At 46.0% G+C, this 22,802-nt stretch overlaps 4 protein-coding genes across 12 annotated transcripts in view; 2 read left to right on the plus strand and 2 right to left on the minus strand.

The window, feature by feature from the left end:
• On the minus strand, nt 1-10,521 carry TSFM (Ts translation elongation factor, mitochondrial). 2 transcript variants are annotated; one of them, XM_036296797.1, is made up of 6 exons: nt 10,386-10,521; nt 9,971-10,141; nt 9,241-9,369; nt 8,369-8,491; nt 3,210-3,297; nt 1-595 (listed from the first exon to the last, which is right to left on the minus strand). In XM_036296797.1, the coding sequence occupies exons 1-6, from the start codon at nt 10,440-10,442 to the stop codon at nt 189-191; spliced, it is 975 nt and encodes a 324-aa protein (XP_036152690.1). In that variant the 5' UTR covers nt 10,443-10,521; the 3' UTR covers nt 1-188. The 2 variants fall into 2 exon arrangements, with proteins under 2 accessions (XP_036152690.1, XP_036152689.1); XM_036296796.1 differs by having other exon boundaries at nt 10,344-10,479.
• Nucleotides 1-11,725, plus strand: part of AVIL (advillin) — a 30,767-nt gene extending 19,042 nt beyond the window's left edge. For all 4 annotated transcript variants that reach the window (XM_036296786.1, XM_036296792.1, XM_036296789.1 and 1 more), the window contains one exon: nt 7,711-11,725. In XM_036296786.1, the coding sequence (XP_036152679.1) occupies nt 7,711-7,836 (126 nt within the window). In that variant the 3' untranslated portion in view covers nt 7,837-11,725. The remainder of the gene's footprint in view (nt 1-7,710) is intronic.
• On the minus strand, nt 10,692-19,311 carry EEF1AKMT3 (EEF1A lysine methyltransferase 3). 2 transcript variants are annotated; one of them, XM_036296807.1, is made up of 3 exons: nt 19,054-19,311; nt 18,343-18,454; nt 10,692-12,594 (listed from the first exon to the last, which is right to left on the minus strand). In XM_036296807.1, exons 1-3 carry the CDS (start codon nt 19,276-19,278, stop codon nt 12,203-12,205), a joined length of 729 nt encoding a protein of 242 aa, XP_036152700.1. In that variant the 5' UTR covers nt 19,279-19,311; the 3' UTR covers nt 10,692-12,202. The 2 variants fall into 2 exon arrangements, with proteins under 2 accessions (XP_036152700.1, XP_036152701.1); XM_036296808.1 differs by lacking the exon at nt 19,054-19,311 and adding an exon at nt 18,560-18,879 and having other exon boundaries at nt 10,695-12,594.
• Nucleotides 19,307-22,698, plus strand: METTL1 (methyltransferase like 1). 4 transcript variants are annotated; one of them, XM_036296798.1, is made up of 6 exons: nt 19,307-19,450; nt 20,109-20,272; nt 21,178-21,362; nt 21,455-21,568; nt 21,926-22,027; nt 22,367-22,698. In XM_036296798.1, the coding sequence occupies exons 1-6, from the start codon at nt 19,338-19,340 to the stop codon at nt 22,544-22,546; spliced, it is 858 nt and encodes a 285-aa protein (XP_036152691.1). In that variant the 5' UTR covers nt 19,307-19,337; the 3' UTR covers nt 22,547-22,698. The 4 variants fall into 4 exon arrangements, with proteins under 4 accessions (XP_036152691.1, XP_036152692.1, XP_036152693.1 ...); XM_036296799.1 differs by having other exon boundaries at nt 22,175-22,486; XM_036296801.1 differs by lacking the exon at nt 19,307-19,450 and adding an exon at nt 19,666-19,820.
• Nucleotides 22,699-22,802: the final 104 nt, after the last annotated feature.

A 22,802-nucleotide genomic window follows, 5' to 3' on the forward strand; every position in this document is an offset into this window, starting at 1 on the left:
GAAAAGATTCTACTCTCTTTATTATATAACAATTTTATTTAATAACTTTACTCATGATGTATAATTTCATTACAAACACAAATGAAAAACAAATCCTGGGTTTGAAGAGGCTTAGAAAATAACTGCTTTTTGTAATAAAGCCCAGAACTAAGAACAAATGTTTCCTCCTGGCCTGAAGTCTCTGGAACCTATTCAGCCTCTGCTGCCTCTCCCTCTTCGCCACATTCAAACCGCACAAAGTCTACCACGGACACTCCCTGGGGCTGCACATACTGTCCCAATGTGATAGAGGGATCCAGCAAGTACGGCTGGGACAGCATCTTGGTTTCTGTCTCTCCCCCAGGCTCATCGTCCAGGGAGCCAACAGAGAGAGGGGCCATGCCTACCACATGCTGCCCAAGGCGGCGGCCAAGTTCTTCCAGGTTTGCTTTCCACTCAGATATCTCGCAGATGACCAGGGCCCCGTACTTCCCCAGCACCAGGTTGTGGAGTGAGGGACTGTGCATTGTTCCATGGACATAAGAGCCAACATAGAACCCATTTGGCACCTTCACCCATGCAGCTCGTTTAAGAGTCATGTTTTCTCCCAGTTTCCCTATAAAAAAGCAAAAACAAAAAACACGCTTCCAGAATATGATGCCTGTTGTAGTACCAAATACACAAAGAGGTGGCCAAATTTGGGAGACAGTCTTTAGCATTTATACTGTGGATATGCTGTAAGATGGAGCTATCATTTTCAGTTTAAAGAGGAAAAGGTGTGTACAGGGAGGAGGCAGAGAAAACAGAGTGCACCTTTATGGAGTGCCAACTATGTGCCAGGCAGGCTAAACTTAAAAGCATAGGCTATGCCCTGGCCAGTGTGCTCAATGGTTAGAGCATCGGCCCGCACACTGCAGGATCTCGGGTTTGATTCGGGTCAAGGAGACACACCTGGGTTGCAGGTTTGACCCCCCAGCCCCAGTTGGGGTGCGTGCATGAGGCAACCAATCGATGTGTCTCTTTCACATCTATGTTTCTCTTTCTTCTCCCCCCTCCCTCTCTCCCTCCTTCCCACTCTCTCTAAAATTCAATGAAAAAAATATCCTCCAGTATTTACAAATAAAAATAAAAACTTAAAAAATAAGCTATGGCCCTAACCGGTTTGGCTCAGTGGAGAGCATCGGCCTGCGGACTCAAGGGTCCCACGTTCGATTCCGGTCAAGAGCATGTACCTTGGTTGCAGGCACATACCCAGTGGGGAGTGTGCAGGAGGCAGCTGATCGATGTTTCTGACTCTCTCTATCCTTCTCCCTTCCTCTCTGTAAAAAATCAATAAAATACATTGTTTTTTTTTTTGTTTTTTTTGTTTGTTTGTTTTTTTTAAATATATTTTATTGATTTTTTACAGAGAGGAAGGGAGAGAGATAGAGAGTTAGAAACATCGATGGGAGAGAAACATCGATCAGCCGCCTCCTGCACATCTCCCACTGGGGATGTGCCCGCAACCCAGGTACATGCCCTTGACCGGAATCGAACCTGGGACCCCCCAGTCCGCAGGCCGACGCTCTATCCACTGAGCCAAACCGGTTTCGGCTGTTTTTAAAAAATTAAATAAGCTATGGTGTCACACAGATCCTGGACTCAGGTCTCAGTTCTGCCTCTTACCAGCTATATGACCTTAGGAAAGTAACTTAATGATATAACTCCATTTACTAATTTATCAAGCCTTAGTTGCTTCATGTATAAAATGGAGATACCACTTAACCTGAAATCAGGATTATTGGGAGAAATAAATAATACATATAAAAGCACTTATTATATATAGTGAGCACTCAAATGCTGGCTACTGTTTTAAACATAGGCTTATGCAGCTTAAGTAACCTACCAGCCAAGGTCACATGGCTAATACATGGCAGACTGGAATTAAAACTTAGATCTGACTCCCAAAGCAATTAAGTGTTTTTTCCCACCAAATTACCATCCCTCCCAAATACCACCATAACTGACACAGACAACTCCTGATTATCCATTGTATCAGGGAAAAGTCCACAACTAAAAGCCCCAGAAAATCCAAAACCCTGTGTCATCTCATAGTTTCAACTTCCTCTCATCAAAACAAAATTTTTTTTAAATCACATTTTAAGAGGCCCTTATGAGAACCAAAAATGGATTTTAGTTTTCCCCTTTCTCTTAGGATGCTTTACCGTCTAAGAGAAGTCCAAATAAGCCAAAAGGCTGGGAAGGGTAAAAGAGCAAACAAAGGGGTCTGGGTAAATATCCCTGAATTAGCCATAAGTCATATATAAAAGTCACAAAGGGAGTATCCAGAAACCAGAAAGAATCTTACACAGCTCAAAATATCTACCCAATAGCTAATTCCCAGACATTAACAAGCGGCTGAAAAACCTAGTTCTTCCAGAATTTCTTAATTAGCTCCAAATACAGCTGTCTGCCTGGTTTCTCATCTATGACTCACTGAAACATTATACATACTTCAAGACGACCTGATAGAAACTGATGCCTTGACTGGAAATGTAAGATGAGCAATAAATTCCCAGCAAGCTCAAACCCCAGCCTTACTTCCCTCCCTCCATCAAGGTCACCTAGGGAGAAGGTAAAATCCCCACTAGTCCCACCACAATGATCCAGACCCGGTTCCTATAGCCGTGGGCTCTGAGAGACTGCACCTTCACAAGTTCAGGATCCAATGTTCTTAAAGGAGAGACCAAATTCCTAAAAATGATGGCCCTAAATTTCCCTGGGTCCCTTTATAAAGAAGGTGAAATGACCTCTGATGTATCATTTCCCCAGAGTAGTCAACAGACGTCACAAGGCCACCTCTGCCTAAAGACATGCTTTGTTTGGTCAGCACAGTGATGCATCCAAGTGGTAAAATCATTTTATTAATTGCAAACAGATAAAAACTGAGATTTTTGTATTCAAATCTAAATTCTTTGAAAGAAGCTTTAAAATTCTGATGACACCAGAGCCCCATTTCCCCCAGGTTGACAAGTGGCTAGCGCTTGGTAATGCTTCTCTTCAGCAGAGGGTGAGCTTTTCAGTCCTACTGCTCCCTAATGTCTAACACACAATCCACTGAGCACATTCATATTATCTGATCCTTTTAGGCACATGCGCTTGTAATTCTTCATCTAGATTTGGAGGAATACCAAAGATACCAAGAGATCCAGTTCTTCATTTCTAGCTTCCAGATCCTTACAAATACTCACCAATTGCTAAGGCCAGCTGATCCTTGAGAGAGCCTTTCCTCTCAGGCCCAAAGGGAAGCTCAGAGAGCTCAGAGGAGTTCAAGAAGCCCTAAGTGCACACACACACACAAAACAAACATAAATCAGTTTTGTGCTGCTCAAATTATCAAAAACAAGGCAAACATAGCTTATTTTTCAGAAAATGCTATAAGACAACTAAATATAGCTGATATTTTCATTAAGCCAAGGATGTTAAAAATTGACAACAGTTCCATTTTTATAAATATTTTATTCTATCACTCCACGACCCCAATTCCATCCCACTCCTGTCTTCTGGCCCTTTTCCCTTTTTTAAAAAAAGATATTTTGTTAGAGAAAGAGAGAGAGAGAAACATCAATGTGAGAGCAGAAGATCAACTGGCTGCCTCCTGTACACCCCCTACCAGGGATCTAGCTGGAAACCTTTTGGTGCATGGGACAAAGCTCAACCAACTGAGCCACACCGGCCAAGCTGGCCTAACTTCTTAAAATGTAGTTTCCTAGATACCAGGAATAACATTTTCATATCAATCATAACATTTTAAAGCTTAAAAGGTTTGTGAGTCCTAGCCAGTTCAGCTCAGTGGATAGAGCATCAGCCCGTGGACTGAAGAGTCCAGGCTCCATCAGGTCAAGGGTACGGACCTCAGTTGCAGGCTCAATCCCTGACACCAGTAGGGGTGCCTGCAGGAAGCAACTAATCGATGTGTCTCTCACATCGTGCTTCTCTCTCTCTGTCTCTCCTCCTACCTTTCACTCTCTAAAAAAATCAATGGAAAAATATCCTTGGGTGAGGTTTAACAAAACAAAAAAAAGGCTTGCAGATTGTTAATTGTTAATGCATAATAGTACAAATTCAAAGGAGGAGAACTGGACAATAGCTCACAAAACTACAATCCTATTTCTAGGAATTTACCCTGGCAATACACTTCCAATAATATGAGTGTACATATTCAGTGAGCAATTATGTCTAATAATAAAATACTGGAAACAACCTAATTGCCTAAACCTAAGAGAAGACTGGTTGAATAAACCACAGCTCAGCCATGGTATACTCTGTAACTGAAAAAAGAAAAAAAGGAGAGCTCCATGAGCTGCTATGCAGTATTTCTAGCTATATTAAATGAAAAAAATAAATTTAAAGAGCATATACAAATTATACCACCAGTTGTATAAAAGGTATTTTTTGTTGTTGTTTTTTAAATTATATATATATATATATATGTATATTTATTTTTTTTTTAATTGATTTCAGAGAGGGAGAGGGAGAGAAACATCAGTGATGAAAGAATCACTGATTGGCTGCCTCCTGCACGCCCCCTACTGGGGATTGAGCCTGCAACCATGTGCCCTTGACCAGAATCCAACCCAGGACCCTTTAGTCTGCAGGCCGACACTCTATCGACTGAGACAAACCAGCCAGGGTGTGTAAGAGGTATTTGTATAAATATGCTTATTTTTGTGAAAAGACATAAAGGATAACCATAAACCAATAAATCTGCTTATCTATAGGAGTGGATAGGAAATGGGGTAGAAAGGAGACAAGAGGCAGTAAGGTGTGTGTGTGTGTGTATCATAATTTTAACTTTCAGAACCTTGTTAATGTGTTACACATTCAAAAATTAAATTAACAAGGTTTTGGAGTGAAAATGAAAATTGATTAAAAGGAAACATAAGACTAACTGTATTTCAAATGAACAACATAACCTCACGGGTGTGTGTGTGTGTGTGTGTGTGTGTGTGTAATCCAAGTAACTTTCAATACAGTTCTTTGACCACATAACTTCAATGTAAAGATAAAAAGAACATCAAAGAAATCTTGAACTCCTTAGCAAGTTTGTTATTTGCAGTGGTCAGGTATAGTAACTCTGGAACAATTTGGTGTGTATTGTAACATCGAGTAAATAAGTAAACATATCAAAGTTGCTAGGAGCCAATGTACTCACTATGAGAAAGGGAACATAAAAAGACAGAATGGGGGAAGAAAAGGAAGAACCCTGTGGTGCAGGACTAGAATTGAAGTATAAATTCTAATCTACACACACACACACACACACACACACACACACACACACCCTGTCTGCTAAAAGAACGGAGAAGCAATGACATCTCAGTAGAAATAAATATACCTAGATCTTGGTTTCTCAAAACCATTCCCCCACTAAAAGGGATCAGGATTCCTTAGAGAAGTAAACAATTCCATGTTTGGAGCAAGGAAAGCATGACATAAGTCCAGAATATCTTGTATGCCAAAAAAAGTAAAGAAACACTCATAAAATGAGGAAATATCAAAAGACAATGGAGCCAGCCTGCACAGGTTTGCCTTGCACTGGCCAAATCCAGGAATAATTTGAGCAACAAAATAAATAATGCTTTAAAAACCCTCTTGATTTACATTTCGAATTCCCCACTTTGCTATCAAATGCCGAGACACCCAAATTCTTTTGAGAATATTTTTAACCTTTCAAACATTTTAACCTCCAAGCATATTTATAGTGCTATTCAAACTTTTCAAAAGTCTAAACAAAGCAGGAACATTTTCTTTTGCCTTTTTTTTTTTTTTGAGAGGTAAATAACACTAAGCAAATTTCTAGCAAAGGGATGGAATCATAACAGCAGGACAATATTTTTCTAATTACAGATTTTCATATTTGATTGGCTCTAATAACTGCTATGATCAAAGATGCTTGGGAAATGCTGGATTAAACAGATTTCCTTACTGCAGAACCACTCAGAGATCTGAAATGTGTTAGCAGGCATGGAATTCACCAAAAATCAACGTATAAATAAATAATTATACAATGAATTGTAGCTTGCTGTATAAAGTAAGAATCCATGAATCAATGTTGCACTAAACAAAGGGATAAGTTTCTTACAGTAGAATGTCAACAAAATTAATATATATAAAACAAATTATAAGTTAAAAAAAATTACCCTTATGCAACTATCATAGTAATAACTGATCTGCCAAGAATCATCAATGGATGCTAAAACTATTAGGCAAAAGTTTTTTGTGTGTGTTGTTGTTTTAAATGTATTTTTATTTATTTTAGAGAGGGAGGGAGAAGGGAAGGGAGACAAAAACATCAATGATGACAGGGAATCATTGACTGGCTACCTCCTGCACGCCCCACACTAGAGATCGAGCCCGCAATCCGGGAATATGCACCAATCAGGAATCGAACCATGATCTCCTGGTTCATAGGTCAACGCTCAACCACAGGCTAAAGTTTTTTGGAAGCTGGATGTTTATACAGTCTCAAGGAATTTCCCACACAGATAAGTTGTTAATTACAAAGAGGAACATGGTAACTTCACAGTGGAGAAATCTGGCAGAAACTATCTTGACCGAGAGACCAAAATTAGCATCAGTAATGGGACCAACAGTTATTATGCACCTCCTGATATGATGTTCTGAGAAAAATACAGGATAATTTATTTACTACTCCTACAAAAAAATCCATATTGTGAGTCTAAATAAGAAGAAACATCAAACCCAAATTGAAGGACATTCTACAAAACTGTCCTGTACTCTTCAAAAATGTCCATGTAGTCTGGCTAGTGTTGCTCAGTGGTTGAGCGTTGACCCATGAACCAGGAGGTCACAGTTCAATTCTCGGTCAGAGCACATGCCTGGGGTGGGGCTCAATCCCCAGTGTGGGACATACAGGAGGCAGCCAATCAGTGATTCTCTCTCATGATTGGTATTTCTCTCTCTCTCTCTCTCTTTCTCTCTCTCCCTCTCCCTTTCTCTCTGAAATCAATAAAAATATATTTAAAAAGAAAAAGTAAATGTAATGAAAGATAAAGAAAGGAAACTGAACAGACATGATAACTAAAAATCGCGTTGGTAACAATAGATATATACAAACTGATAAAGCAAATGAGGCAAAATGTTAACAAATGGTGACTCTGGATAAAAACCCACCATAGTTTACTGTAGAATACTGACAACTTTTCTGTAAGCTTGAATTTTTTTCAAAATAAAAGTTTTAAAAATTAAAGACCAAAAGTGGAAAAAAGGAAATAAAGCTAAAGGAACCAAAGTCTCTTATTACAGATAATGAAACAGAAACACAGTAAAGTTAATGAATGGCTCAGGGTTACAAATAGAATCAATGGCACAGTCAAGATTAGAATTTATAGTTCAAGTGAATCATCTACTCAATGCAATTCTAAAAAATAATCTCAATGCAATTTTCTGTATAATGTGACTATTTAATGCCAGCAACAATCAGCATTTACCATGAGATCTCAAGAAAAGGACAAATAGGAAGAGAAAAATGGTAGTACTAAATTTTTTAAAAATTGTGCAACCAGTCAGTTTATTTTTGCCTTGAATCAAAGGCTTTAAACAAGCTTGAATCAAAGGCAAATATATCATTCCTTCCTTGATCCTTCTATGAACAAAAATAACCTTATCCTTCTAAATTATGCCTTCTCCAATATCTTTTGTTTGTTTGATTTGTTTTGTTTTATACAGAGCGGAAGGGAAAGGAAACGAGAAAGTATTTACAGAAACATTGGTGTGAGAGTGGAACATCAATCTGCTGCCTCTTGCACGTCCCCTACCAGGAATCAAGCAGAGAAACTCAGGCATGTGCCCTGACCAGGAATTGAGCCTGTAACCAACGTCTTGGTGCATGGGACTACGTCCAACCCATCGAGCCACACAGGCCAGAGCTCCAATATCTTTATTTAAGAATCCTTTCCTCAGGTCAGATTTCTGAATACAAATCTGCACCTGATTTGACTGACTCCACCCCACTGGCATTCATTCATTCATTCAACACAGATTTACTGAGCCTCAGCTAAGAGCTGGGCCCACTTCTCTTTCACCAGACATAGTAGTGAAAAGACAACTCCCCTGCCTCATGAAGCTTGTGTTCTACTGGGAAAGACAGACACATACGTGTAAATAAAAATGTAAAACATAAGCACTATAACACAAAAATGTTAATGAAATAAGTGGACCACAGGAGGAAGGGTACACCTCTCCAAAGAGATAACATTTAAGCAGAGACAAGAAGGGAGACAGGAGACTGACTGAAAAAGTAAACAACGAAGACTCTAAAGAGGGGAGGTGGAGTGGAACAAATCCAGCGTGTTGGCGACAACACACTGGAGACCCCAAAACTCACTTTACTGTAAGTGGAGAGTTGATCCTTTAGGCTCTGACAGTGCAACATGGTTCCAAGGGCTACTTGCTGGACCAACTGTTGAAATTTTAGATTTCTTGCAACAAAATCTGTCTCACAGTTTACCTGTAGGAACAAACTGATGTTGCTGTATAAGCTATTTACTGTTAGTTTCCACAAGTGCCTTAAGGTTGGAGAGTAAACAAGGTATTGACAGAACACGCTGCAGACTCAACAAAGCAAAAATAAATGACCCCAGAACTTTAAATCTGCAGTTCCTCTCCTAGCTGAGGCCAAAAGCTGAATAAGTGATTCCCGCCGCATCCCTTAGTTAGCAATGACTTGCACATTCAGAAGATGGTCCACCATGTCCCCAAAAGACTCACTCGCCGTGACTGCGTGCCTTAATCAACTGATTCTCCAGCCTCCCCCAACTACAACCCAGTTTTGTTATCAGCTTATTTATCTCCTTCTCTCACTCTAAACTCTAATCCCACTCTAATCCAAATCTGATTCTTCACTAATTGTGGCCCCCAAATTCTAAAACAGCAACTCTCTATCCATCAACTAATTAATATAATTTCCTAGTTTTAAAATCAAACTGTTCCAGGAAACAATCAGTGAAAAGGTATAAGGCTACACCAGACTGACATTTAGGAATAATATTCTAGACTGCTAGGTCTTTTCTCATCAACACACCTTCACATTTCTATACTTAAATGAATATGCAGCTAATAATTGTGGTCTCATGGGTTCAATTCAACTACCCTTTGCGGCTCTCAAACACCTATTCTTTCAGAATGCCAACAGTCTACCACAAAGCCGTACACTGCAGGGGCAGCTGTTCCTGGTATTTGGAATTCTGGCCATCTCACCTCAACTAACACAGTCGAGTTTCCTTCCTGCAGCAGCCCGATCAGACCTTCTTTAGTCTTCCTTCCATGGAGCTTGGCAGCTTTGCCCCAGCCCTCCTTCTGGGCCTGCTCATGAAGCCAGCTCTCTGCCTACAAATTGAAAAGGAAAGGGGCAGATGACAAAGTCACAGAATTTAGAACTGAACGGGGATCTAAACTATGTTCAGGTCCCCTGACTCCTCCTGCTTCCCTTCAATCCCGTAAGAGAAACTGGAGTATGGCAGTCTATGGCTACATGCCAAACACCCAGCATTGTGCCTGGTGCTTTGGATAAACCTAATCCTCACCACGACCCTACGGGGCGGATAGTAGTATTTTCACTGTGTATATATACAAGAGCAATGCAACTCTGAAAGATTAAGTGAGAAGGGTCACAGGGGTAGTGTGAGGGCACCAGGATTTTAACGCCGGTCCGTCTGACTCCAAAGCTCACACAAGCCCTTTCAGCTCTCAGCAGCAGGAAGCAGCACTGCCGTTTGCAAGATGTGAGGTTTGTAAAGCCTGGGACCCTGAATCAATTGCTTCCCAATAGGACGGAGTCAACGGCTGAGGCTGTCACTTAAGTCAGAATCCTACCTAGAGGTCGGCGTTAGGAGTCGCTGGGCAGAAGTCTGACTTCCACGCTCCCCAGCGCGACCGCCCGGACAGACGGACCTCCGCCCCTGCCGGTCCCCTGCCCGCCCCCGCACACCTGTCTGAGATCCCCGCCGCAAGTCTCCAGGGCTTTCTTGCAGTTCACAAAAGAATAGCCCGTTTTCCGCCGCAATTTCATGAGCAGATCCTTGCTGGAGGCCGAGGACAGCCAGTGCCCCGCGTGAAAGGTGTGCCATGGCTGCGGCGACTGAAGCGGAAGGGGCCCTGCCTGGAGGAGCAAGAAAAAGGGATGAGAAGCAGGACTCGGCGAGGTGTTGCGGCGGCCGAAAGCACGTCCGCAGCGAGGTGACCTGAGGAGGGACTGGGGCCCGGAGTTGGGGGAAGGCTGCGGCGGAAGCTGGACCGCGAAGAGGCCAGGAGGTGGGGGAAAGGGTGGGGTGCAGTCTGAAAGGGAGTCGGAGGTGCGGTACCCGGGAGACCTGCTTTCCTTGCGGGGGACCAAGACCCCTCACCGGACAGCCCCCGGTCCGCGCGACCAGACAGAGGCGCAGTGACCGCAGCAGCGACATCTCTCCGGCCGCCGCACGTTGCTGCGGGTGCGCCGCACTGATGAGGCCACGGGCCTACGGCGTGGCGGCAGGGCCAAACCTCTCCGCCGGGATGTGCCGAACGGGATGCCGCCACCTACTGGCCGGAGGGCGCACCCTCACCTCCCCCACTGGGCTTATTGAGATGACTTTTCAGAACGGAATTGCTACCCCCAGGTGAAATAGGAAACCATGAGACAAAGTCGTCACAAAGTAACAACACAAGACATGTGGTAACACTTTGTTTCTTTATTTCCAATGCTCTTTCATATTTAGTATCCATTTATGAATCAAGACAAAATTGTGAGGTAGGTGGGTGGGTTCAGAAATTTGCCAGAGGTCACCTGGGAAAGGTAGGGGCATGGTCCCTTCAACAAACTCAATAAATATTTGTTGAATGAGTAAAATATCTATTGAACACTAAATAAATATAAGTGTGCCAGGAACTATGCTAGGCTTCAGGGAATTAGAGTAATTAACTACAGCCCTACCCTCCCATGCAATCTATCTAACGGTGAGAAAATAGGGAGCAGACACATGACCACCCAAGACAAGGTAAGTCTCATAAGATGAACAGTTAGGGTGTCAAAGGAGAAAGAAATCACATCCCAACAGAGGGCTCAGGAAAAGCTTTTTTTCAGGATAGAGGCTAAGAGTAGTGAAGATTTTGACCGATAGAAATAGCCCTTCCAGGGAAGGAATCATCAAAGAGAATGAAGAAAGGAGTCAGGGAAGCTTGGTGTGGATTTAGGGAACAAAGAGAAGACTTTTGGCCCGAGGTTGCAATACATTTGGAAACAAGCAGGAAATGAAGTAGAGGGTGATTTGGGATTAACTAGGATAGACTGAGTACCAAGCAGAGGAGCTTACTCTTGCTTCTGTAGGCAGCAGCAGAAGCAAATCAGGGATGCTTTTGGAAAAGTTGGAGGCCAGGAGGCCAGAGGAAGTGATATGTGGCCTGAGGAGTAAGGATAGCCCCAATCAGAGTTACCACAGTGGGAAGAGAAAAGAGATGAAGGCAAAACACATTAGGAAGGAAGGACTGACAGGGTTTAGACACCTAAAGAAAAATAAAGAGAAGAACCAAGTACTTAGCGATCAGGACCCCAACTCCAAAAAAGAATGAAGAAGGTACAGGCCAAAGGACAGCTCTGCTTCCTATCCCCAGCTTCAGGCCTGGGAGGACCTGACCCAGTTAGAGCCATGGTCCCACCAGACTATCTCTAGAAGCAAGAAGTGGGTGGTCTGAGGCTTCTTACTTGCCCGCACCCCAACAAAAGCCTGAGTTCTTTGGATGTAGAAGAGATCTTTAATGCTCATGTTTCTTTCCCTTAAAAAAAAAAAAAAAATTCCAGTAGAATTTGGCCAAATACATATATTCTGTATAAAAAGACAATAGCAGGACTGGACGTGATCAGTGACAGTCTCTCTGCAGCCACTGTTCTCACATCTCATTTACCTCCCCTTCGCCTCAAAACCCTGGATACCCTCCCATCATCATCCTTTGCTGAGAACAAGAGCTAGGAACGTCCTTTGTGCTCTAATCCAGCGCTGCTAGGGCTCTAGATTCTTAGCCAGCAGGCACCTCCCTGTACCTGCCCAAGAGTACCTGGGGAAACTAAGAAGGAAGGAGGAGAGAGAGGCAAGGGAAATCCATCCTTTTTGGTCCTTATGTTTCTGGCTTTGGAGATGTGGCAGTTTCTTCATTAGGACAAGGGGTCCGGAGAAGCAGAAGGATGACATCAAACAGGTCTTCGTTCCCTGTGCCTGGCCCTATAGATGTTGACATTCTCATCCTCATCCCGCTGGGCCAGCTCCAGCTGGAAATGCTGGGGCAGGAGGTACTGAAAGAAGCTCTCTGTCCCATGCTCCTCTCTCATCTTGGAGGCCAGATAGATGGTGCCATGGGGCCCGCACAGGTGTTGGAGTGTCCCCAGCAGCAGTGGGAAGGTGGACTCCAGATACACAATATCAGCCCCCAGCACCAGGTCATAATCGCCAGGGAAGACATGCTGGTCAATCCCCCAGGACAAAGCGCGGACCTGGGCCCGGCCTCCAGCTGGCACGTTGGCCTGGACGTTGCCCTGGATCTGTTCTAGGGCCAGGGGCAGGTCAGTGATGGTAACATCCCCCCCTGAGAGAGAGAAGAAGGAGGACAAATGAAAGTCAGAGGGACCAACAAAGGGGTCTCGGCTCCTGCCCAGAAGGTCCAGAGGCCTCAGAGCCTGGAGGACAATGTCTTGACAGTCGAAGTCCACCCTTTGGCTTCAGTTGCACTAACCTCCACCTTACCCACCGCCACTCTCATTACTCTACATTCTACCACATCAACATTCTCTCTGAGCTAATCTTCAACCTCTCTGCTCAAAACACAACAATCATATGTCAGCAGAAGCCTGGGTAGCACTAAGCTGGAGTCGGGCTATGCACCCACCCCCTACTGCCTTGGACCAGCTTCAGAGGTCTGGAAAGCTTCCCAGAAAACGTGCCCTCAGTGAGCCTTAAAGGACAACTCAGGTGGAGCTTTCCACACAGAGAACTGAGAGTACAAAGGCCTGGTGGTGAGAGCATGGAGTATTCAAGGAAGGCTGGATCTTAGATAATGTGGAAGGGAGGAGAAAAGTGTCAAGACATGAGAGTAAAGAGAAAAATGATGACATGCTAAAGAGATTCAGTCTTGATCCTAAGGGCAATGGGGTTTTTTTTGTTGTTGTTGTTTTTTAAAAAATATATTTTTATTGATTTCAGAGAGGAAGGGAGAGGGAGAGAGATAGAAACATCAATAATGAGAATCACTGATCGGCTGCCTCCTGCACACCCACTACTGGGGATAGAGCCTGCAACCCGGGCATGTGATGTGCCCTTGACCGGAATCGAACTCGGGACCCTTCGGTCCGCAGGCTGACGCTCTATCCACTGAGCCAAACCAGCTAGGGCAGCGCAATAGATTTTAAATATAGAAGTAGGGGGGTGCAGATAATCAAACTAGCATCTCAGAAAGCTTCATTCATGCAATAAATATATGTATTGAGCATCTAAGTTCTGGGGATATAGCGGTGAGCAAGACAAAACCTCAGTCTTCCTAGAGGTAGAGACACACTAAGTACTGCAAGACTCTTTAATCATAACCATGATGACCATTATAGAAACAGCAAGTATTAAGAATTCATTCATTCATTTATGTTGATTATGTGCCTGTATGCCAGGTGCTGCAAACACAGCAGTAAACCAATCAAGAATCCCACTGATGGAGCTTACAGTCTAGTGGCAAGAAACAGACAACAAACAAAACATAAAATGCACTGCACATGAGATGGTAGTGAGTGCGGTGGTGAAGGATGCATCAAGCAGGGGAGGAGAATAACAGCTGCTTGCTGGACAGGCAGGGAATGTAGTTTTCAACGGGATGGTTAGGGAAAGTCTTACTGAAGAGATGCATTTGGGCAAAGAAAGATGGAAGTGACGGAGCAAACCACATGGATCTCTCAGGCTAAAATGTACCAAATGAGGGACCACAGAGTGCAAAGACCTTGAGGCAAGGAGGTGCCTGGCAGACCTACGGAGCAGCAGGAAGGCCAGTGGCTGGAGCAGAGTAAGTGAGGGAGAAAAAAGTGGGGGCCGGATTCTAAACAGGGCCTTTTCAGGAGACTGTAAGAAATTTGGCTTTCACTCTGGCTGAGATAGGAGGCTACTGGATAATTTTAAATGGAAGAAGGAAATACACTGAGTTATGCTTTTAAAGGATTACTCTGGCTGCTGGGGTGAGAAAAGACGGCAGAGTGGCAAGGTCAGATGCAATGATGATCATGGTTTGAACCAGGGCAGTAGCAATGTCTAACAAGTGGTCGGATCCTGAATATATTTTAAAGGTAGTCAACAGAATTTGCTGACAGATTAGATATGAAATACGAGAGAGAGAGAGAGAGAGAGAGAGAGAGAGAGAGAGAGAGAGAGAAATTGAGCCGGGCACTAAGATGTTTAGCCTGACCAACTAGAAGACTGAATTGCCATTCATTTAGATGAGCAAGATTGCAGGATTGGGCACGAAGATCATGAGTCTGTTTCTAGACACATTAAATTTAAGATGTCCATCAGACAAGCACATGATATCCCAGGAGAAGAGATTACACAAACAAGTCTGAACAAGGTAGACATGGGCCAGAGAGTCATCAGCATAGGAAGGGTATTTAAAGACATGACATGATAGGATTGCTTGGGAGTGAGAGCAGGCAGAACAGGGAAGGGCTCACAGCACTTCTCCTGAGTCCTGGGACACTCAAATTATCAGTTGAAAAGGAACCAACAAAAGAGAATGGAAAAGAATACCAGTGAGGTGGGCAGAAACTAGAAGAGTGGTGCCCTGGAAACCAAAGGAAGTGCTTCAAGGAGGAAGAAGAGTCAAATGCTGCAAAGTTAAGAAAGGTGGGCTCATAACTGACTCCTGTGTTTAACTGCATGGAGTTAGGAATGAGGCTCACAGCTTTGACTAGAGCAGCTGGGATGGATGGGGCACGGAGGGGGTGTCTCAAAATGGATTGAGGAAATAATAGCAAGGGGGAACTACAGACAGGGAATATTAATTCTTGAGGAATTTTGTTATAGAAGAGAAATGGGGTAGTGCCTGGAGGGATATGTAGAATCTAGAGTTTTTCTGAAATAGGAGAAATCACAATATATTTTGTACATTATACACACACACACAGAGAATGGACCAGAGAGAAGGAAAATCTGATAATTCATGAGAGATGTGGATGGAGAAGTGTTTACTGGAACAATATCTTGGAATAGATGAGAAGGTCTGGTGTCTCCTGAAAAGTGGAGAGCTTGACCTTGACTAAGAGCATAACAGTCATTCATGGTACACACACTATAGGAGAGAAGGTAGCACATACAGACCCAGATATAGGTAGGTGAGTAGATCATGTTGACTTTTTCTATGAGAAAATAGAAGCAATCAGAAGAGATAGGAAACAAAGTCATCAGCTGACAATGAAGACAGGGGAGGAAGCATTTGGAGGTTGAAAGGGCAAGAAGATAAGAATCAGATGTTTAGGAGAGGTGAATAAGTGAACGAGGGTGGTGCAATAGGCTACCTGGGTAGCACTTAAGGATGCACCTGAGGTTAGTAACAAATTTAAAATGAAACCAGCCAGCACATTTGTGTATACACTAGGAGAGACTAAGCTAGCCTGGGGTGGCAGTGTCAAGGAGGCCTTCCCTTGGAAGGCTGAGCACTAAAGGATGTGTATGCATGAACCAGCTGGCACAGGATTTAAGGCACAGAGCATGGCCTGTGTGAAGGCTCCACGGAAGGAAACATCAAGATAGACCTGAGGCCCTGGCCTGGTAGCTCAGTTGGTTAGAGCATCATCCTGATATGCCAAGGTTGCAGGTTCCGTCCCTAGTCACAGCACATACAAGAATCAACCGGTGAATGGATAAATAGGTGGAACAACAAATCGATGTTTCTCTCTCTCTGAAATCAATAAATAAAATTTTTTTTTTAAATCAACCAATGGCCCAGCCTGTATTGCTCAGTGGTTGAGATCAACCTATGAACCAGGAGGTCATGGCTCGATTCCTAGTCAGGGCACATGCTTGATCCTCAGTGGGGAACATGCACAAGGCAGCTGATCAATGATTCTCTCTCATCATTAATATTTCTATCTCTTTCTCCCTCTCCCTTCCTCTCTGAAATTAATTTAAAAAAAATTTTTTTAAATAAAAATAAGGGGGGGGGTACGGGGTGGGAAAGGTCAATGGGGGGAAAAAGGGACATATGTAATACTTTTAACAATAAAGATTAAAAATAACTAAATAAATAAATAAAATAAAAATCAACCAATGAATGCTAAGTGGAACAACAAATCAATGTTTCTCTATCCCTTCGTCTCTCTCTCTCTCTCTCTTTCTCTCTCTTTCAATTTTTAAAAGCCCTCTCCCTTCCCCTTTTCTGAAAATCAGGCAAAAATATTTTTTCAAAAAGAATAAGATCCATTTAAAAAAGAAAAAAGACTTGAGGAACTGACACAAGGGTAACAGGTAGCATAAGGCTTAAGGAAGGGGAGGGAGAGGCACAGAAAGAGGCCAGAGAGGGAAGTCAGACATTGGAGGCTATCTAAACATAGTGGTCCTATTCTGAAAGCAACAAGAAGCTATTGAAAGATGGAAGTGTGTGTGTGTGTGTGTGTGTGTGTGTGTGTGTGTGTGTGTTGGGGTGGGGAGGAGTAATAACAGTTACATTCTGGAAAGATCACTCTAATTGTTGGGTGGAGTATGCAGAGGTATAGGCGGCAGCAAGGAGTGGAAGCAGGAAGACCAGTTTGACTAACTGTGGCAGTTCTAGGCAAGTAATGGTGGTGGCATGGACTGGGGAGCTATCAGTGTCAATGGGAAACATGACAAGTAAGATCCTATTAACCAATGTCACCCCAATAAATAAAGAGATTTAAAAGATTTTTAGGAGATAAAATCAATAGGACTTGAATAATGGGTATGGGGTAAGAAAAAGAGATGTGTCCAAGGTGCTGTCTAGGTTTTCCACTGGGTGTGATTCACGGAGATGGAGAAGTCTGAGGAAGAAACAGGTTTGGTGGGGGAAGGTCGTAAGATCAAGTTTGGGCAAGCCCAACTTCCCCACCTAAGAACTCTAATGAAAATCTAAGGAAGAGATGGCAGTAGTTTGAACTAAAGATGGTGGAAGAGTGGACAACTGGGTAAGCATTAAGGACCTATGACCTAGAGGAATGGCTGATTGAGGGCATAGGATAAGGGACAAAATGACAGATTTCTGACTTGGCAGCTCAAGAAGGGTCCAAGGAGGAGAAACCAGCCTAGGAGCAAGTGAAAGCAGGTGTTCCCAACCATGTTACATGCCTTTCTCCACTGTTAGCATAACTGCCCATCTCTCATTCACCCATCCTTCATGGAAAACTACTGCTGGCACCCCTTCAGCTCTTTCTGAGCCTGCTGTGTTCACGCTGCTCACCTCTTTCCCGTCCAACAGAGCTTCTCTTTGGAAACCAGGGAGACATGACAAGGGTATGTCCACTGCCTCTGTGCATACCTCACCAGAGTTCTTGTACTGTAACTTCTTCCCTGTCCTCCTCGCTAGACCATGAGCTCCTCAGGGAGAGGAAATCTCTCTTACTTGTATTCCAATAGCTAGCATGACTCTTAGCACGTAGAGAACTCCAAATACATGTTGGTTGAATGAACAGAATGAGTGCCTGCCTCTTAAAAGACTTCCCTCGATGTTAATTTGCATTTCTAGGGAGATGACATTAGAAATGTTTTTAAACGAGTGTTTCTGGTGTGAGGTTTTGCCTGACTATCATATTATAAATTAAGGGACTGTTTCCTTTGCAGTTTTTGGTTCTTGACAAAAGTGAAGCAAAGTTTTCCTTACCTTTTCCTTTTTCAAGTCTGTGGTGCCTAATTCCTATCCCATCCCACAAAACACACCCTAACCCTCAGAAAGTCTTAAGCTTTCTCCCAAGCAATCAAAACCTTAAAAATCTAAAAAACAAAAAACTTTTTAAACCCCTCAGAGTAAAGTCAGAAAGCACTCATGAGGTTTAATACCAACAGGTTACTTCCCCTAGGTATCCCCAAATATGCATCCTGCCAGAAGACCATGTCCAAAGCCAAGGAGCTTTTAAGTGACAGGCTTGTCCATGAAATCACAAAAAGGAAAAAGGTAGAAAAATCCCTTCTATTAAGGCCTGCCCGGTCCATGAGCGCTGCCTTCCACACAAAAACAGGTATAAAGGGGGGGGGGGGTGTCCCAAACCATTCCCCTCTCCCGAGGATCCAGCAAGTGACCATCTCCCCACATTCCCGCCCCCGCCCCCACCCTCTCGGGACCACAAAGCTCACGCACCCTGCAGCGCTGCCAAGATCCCCACGATGCCGGTCCCCGCACCCAGTTCGATCACCTTCTTGTCTCGGAAATCCACATTTTGATTTTCGAAATAGTTGCACAGGCTCAGAGCCTATAAGAGAAAGAAAGACCGTCGCGGGGACCGCTCCATATGGCAAAGGGCGAGTCCGGGTCTGGCGCTCCCGTGGGCCCGCGCCCGGGGCCGCCCACTCCTCACCGCATCCCACACGCGCGCGGCCACCCCGAGGCGGGACCCGAAGTTCTGCGTGATGCTCAGCACGTGCCCACAGAAACAGAACCGGCTCTTCTCCGAGTAAGAGTCGGCGAAGAGCCCGACCTCCCGCGGGAACACCGATTCGGGCTCGGAGGCAGGATCTGGACGGAGGTCCGCCATCCGGTCCAGAGAGTTGGGGACACCGCCGCCGGCCCGGGGACCCCCGATCCGGAGCGGGGCGGGGCGGGGGACCTCGGGCCACGTCGGCTGCCCGTGGCACCGAGCCCCGCCTCCTGAGTCTGCCTCCTCCCTGCAGTTGGACTTCCCGGACGTGGGATGCGGAGCTACCCTCCCACTCCGGTCCCCAGCCCACACCCGCGGGACTCACTCCAGACCACGCCGGTCAGACCCGGCAGTGTGGTCCGAGGCCCGGAGAGAGGGGAGCGGCGCGAGGATTCATTCTGCCGTGGAAGGGGGGGGGCCCAGACCCCTTTTACCTGCGGGGTGCACGGCCTCCTGCCGCCAGGGTAGTCACCCAGAGCCGGCCGGCGCAGGCCAAGCGAAGAGGAGGGGCGCGGGTCCTGCCTCTCCGGCCCGGGACAGACCTGCGGTGCAGAGGCGCCGGCGGCAGGGATCCCCTCGGGTCCGCCCCGCCCCGCCCCGTCCAATGCGCGCTCTTGGGTCTTTAAGGGGCGGGGTCTGCTCGGACGTGCTTGCGTCATCAGCGTGCGCCGCGGCCGCGGTCTCCACGTGGGTTCAGTAGAGAAACGGGCTGGGGATCATGGCGGGAGCCGAGGCCGGGGGCGCGGCCGGAGCCCAGGCCCCGCAGCCGCAGAAGCGCTACTATCGGCAGCGCGCTCACTCCAACCCCATGGCGGACCACACGCTGCGCTAGTGAGTGCGCGGGGCAGGGCAGGGGCAGGAGGGGGCGGAGCACTCAGGGTGGCCCTAAGCCGCTGCGAAGAGCGGTTGTGCTGGGAGGGTTCCTGGTAGCCCCGGAGGCTGGGCTGCGTGACGTCAGCCTTGGGGTGGACCCGGCAGATTGGGCGGTGGGCGGGGTGCGGGCTGGAGTGGGCGTGGCGTCTGGCCGAGTCTGGGTTGAGGTGCAAGTCTGGCGCGGGAAATTGTCACTGAGACAGTTGTCAGTGATGGCGACAGAAGGCCTTTCACATCGTAAGGTTTCCTTTGTCGGATTTAATAAAAAGACAACACCCAGCCGGCCTGCATCTTACTCCATCCTCTTCACCCAGAGCACGTAAGCAAAGTAAGATCCCAGCGCCTCCAGGAAGCCAGTCTCTGGGCGAAGGGGAACTCGTGCCCAGCCAGTCGTCAACCCCTAGATATGGGGATGGGCGGGCCTCGTGATGGGCCTATGATTCACAGGGTGGTTTCCACTGTATCTCCTAGAGGCCACGGGACCCACTGTTACAGAATTGTTTAGAAACCCTCCCATCTACTTCCCATCCTTACCCATCCACCCACGCACATGTAGTGACACTACTGCAATAGTATGGCCAGCCCTCTCACGTTTCTCACGTCTTCTCTCCAATAGCCCTGTGAAGCCAGAGGAGATGGATTGGTCCGAGCTATATCCAGAATTCTTCGCTCCACTGACTCAAAATCAGAGCCACGATGACCCGAAGGATAAGAGCGAAAAGAGAGCTCAAGCCCAAGTGGAATTTGCAGACATAGGCTGTGGCTATGGTGGCCTGTTAGGTAACACTCTGTCTGGGCAAGGAAAGGCAGTGCCTAGGTTCTGCCACCTCAGCAGATTTGGAGGGGGCCATAGTTGGCCTTTCCCCTTCGGACCAGACACGAGTGCTGTGACATCAGTGGGGAAAGTCTCCACCTTCCATCTACTCTGGGTCTGTGGCCTTTGCCCTGGAGAAGGGAGGGGGCTGCCTCAAAGGCCTCTTCAAACTTGGGTTGTCCTGTCTGGCCTGGCCCCTGGCCCCCGTCACTACGTGAGCCATTTCACCTGCCAAGTGCCGGGTCAGTGAGCTGGTCAGCACGAGCGTCAGAGATCAGCCACTGTGGCCAGTGATCCTGAACTGTCTTTCTCAGGGATTCCATCACTCCCCCCTCCCTCACCAGAACTCATTCCTTCTGCTCCACTCTCCTGTTTTTGAGTTCCTCTAGTATTCTTTGTAATGCTCCCATACGTGCTTGCTAAGCCACTTCCCTATTTTTACATCTTCCCATAGAGATAATGACTTGACAAAGAGGAAGAGCATGGTACTTGGTGGCAGAAAGCTTTGGTTCAAGTTCCAGTTCTGTCTCTTCTTAGCTGTCTGACCTTGGACATTTCTTATCCTCAGTTTCCTCATATTCACAATTTACCACAGAGCTCTAAGAGGGTTAAATGAGAGAATGTGTGAAAGCACTAAAGCACCTGCAAATATACATGTCTTCCCAGGCTCTCCAACTTCCAGTCCTGGTGACAGTTTTAATATCTCCCCCAGCCCTCTACTCCAATGTAAAATGATCCATATAGACCTCTCTGTCCACGCTTGCCATTGCAGATATTGGTCGTTGCAGATTGAGGTTTCCTTTCCTGTACTGACTCCTTTGAAGTTCCTGTAGTATGAGGTTGATGATTCCATTCCTGTTTCTGTGTCCAGTGGAACTGTCACCGCTGTTCCCAGACACACTGATTCTGGGTCTGGAAATCCGGGTAAAGGTCTCAGACTATGTACAGGATCGGATTCGAGCCCTACGAGCAGCTCCTGGAGGTGGCTTCCAGAACATCGCCTGTCTCCGCAGCAACGCCATGAAACACCTTCCTAACTTCTTCTACAAGGGCCAGGTGGGGAGGGGCCCCGGTGGGTTAGGCTGGTGGAAAGGTGGGACATAGAGGCCAGGCTCTCACCACCCAGTTTGTGCATGTCTGTCTCACAGCTGACAAAGATGTTCTTCCTCTTCCCTGACCCACATTTCAAGCGGACGAAGCACAAGTGGCGAATCATCAGTCCCACACTACTGGCAGAATATGCCTACGTGCTGAGAGTTGGGGTGAGTTGGGAGTGGGAGGAAGGATGGGGTGAGTATCCTATTCGGGGACCTTCCACTAAGAATTCAGTGGGGCCCCAGCCGATTTGGCTCAGTGGATAGAGTGTCAGCCTGAGGACTGAAGGGTCCCGGGTTCGATTTTGGTCAAGGGCACATGCCCAGGTTGTGGGCTCGATCCCCAGTAGGGGGCATGCAAGAGGCAGCTAATCTAATTCTCTCTCATTATTGATGTTTCTCTCTCTCCCTCTCCCTTCCCCTCTGAAATCAATAAAAATATTAAAAAAATAATAATTCAGTGGGAATGCAGCCCATCACCTTGCTGCTCAATTGCATACAGCCCCCCTGATTTTGCCTGTGCAGGGGCTGGTATATACTATAACTGATGTGCTGGAGCTACATGAATGGATGTGTACCCATTTTGAAGGGCACCCCCTATTTGAGCGTGTGCCTCTGGAGGAGCTGGTAAGTTGGGGGCCTAAGGGAAATTGTGAAGATACAGGCCCTTTCCAGACTGGTGTTATAGTCTTTGAACCCAGCTTAGTGTCAGGAGGATGGGATGGGAGTCTCAGGGCCAGGGGTGGTCAAGGACTTATTGGACCCTTCTCCCAGAGTGAAGACCCTATTGTGGGACATTTGGGCACCTCAACTGAGGAGGGAAAGAAAGTTCTACGCAATGGAGGAAAGAATTTCCCCGCCATCTTCCGAAGAATACAGGATCCCACCCTCCAGGTGGTGACCCCCAACCCTACCCCTCCTGGTCACTGACTGCTTACCTCGCTTCATCTGGACTCCTTCTTCCAGGAACTAGAAAGAAGATCAACCCCCTGGACCTTCCCAGCTGAGACTGCTGGGGCTTTGAGGCAACAATCTCTCAAAGAAGTTGGGGGACTGCCCAGGGCAGAGCCCTGGTTTTCATTACTACCCTTGCCTCGTCCTTTCCTGCCCCTCCATTGCCAACAGGAAGTAGAAGAAGCTGACTGAGAAGATCAGAAGACCTTGAACCAGTAGGGATATTTGGGAGGATTGGGGTCTTGCTCCTCCTTAGCACTTCCTTCTCCCTCTGGGATCTCTCCTCAGCTGGAGTGAGGAATACAGTTCTCCACTGTCCATCTAAACGGCCTGCTAAGTTCAAATCACCTGTCCACTTGTGTGTACTTTGTAGTCCTGGGGTTAACAGATAAGTGGGCACATGCCCATGCTGCTGTTTCTCAGGGAAGGGGAGAGTGTGTATCATGTA

The sequence above is a fragment of the Myotis myotis genome, unplaced genomic scaffold (genome assembly GCF_014108235.1).
Source record: "Myotis myotis isolate mMyoMyo1 unplaced genomic scaffold, mMyoMyo1.p scaffold_m19_p_3, whole genome shotgun sequence".
Lineage (NCBI taxonomy): Eukaryota > Metazoa > Chordata > Mammalia > Chiroptera > Vespertilionidae > Myotis > Myotis myotis.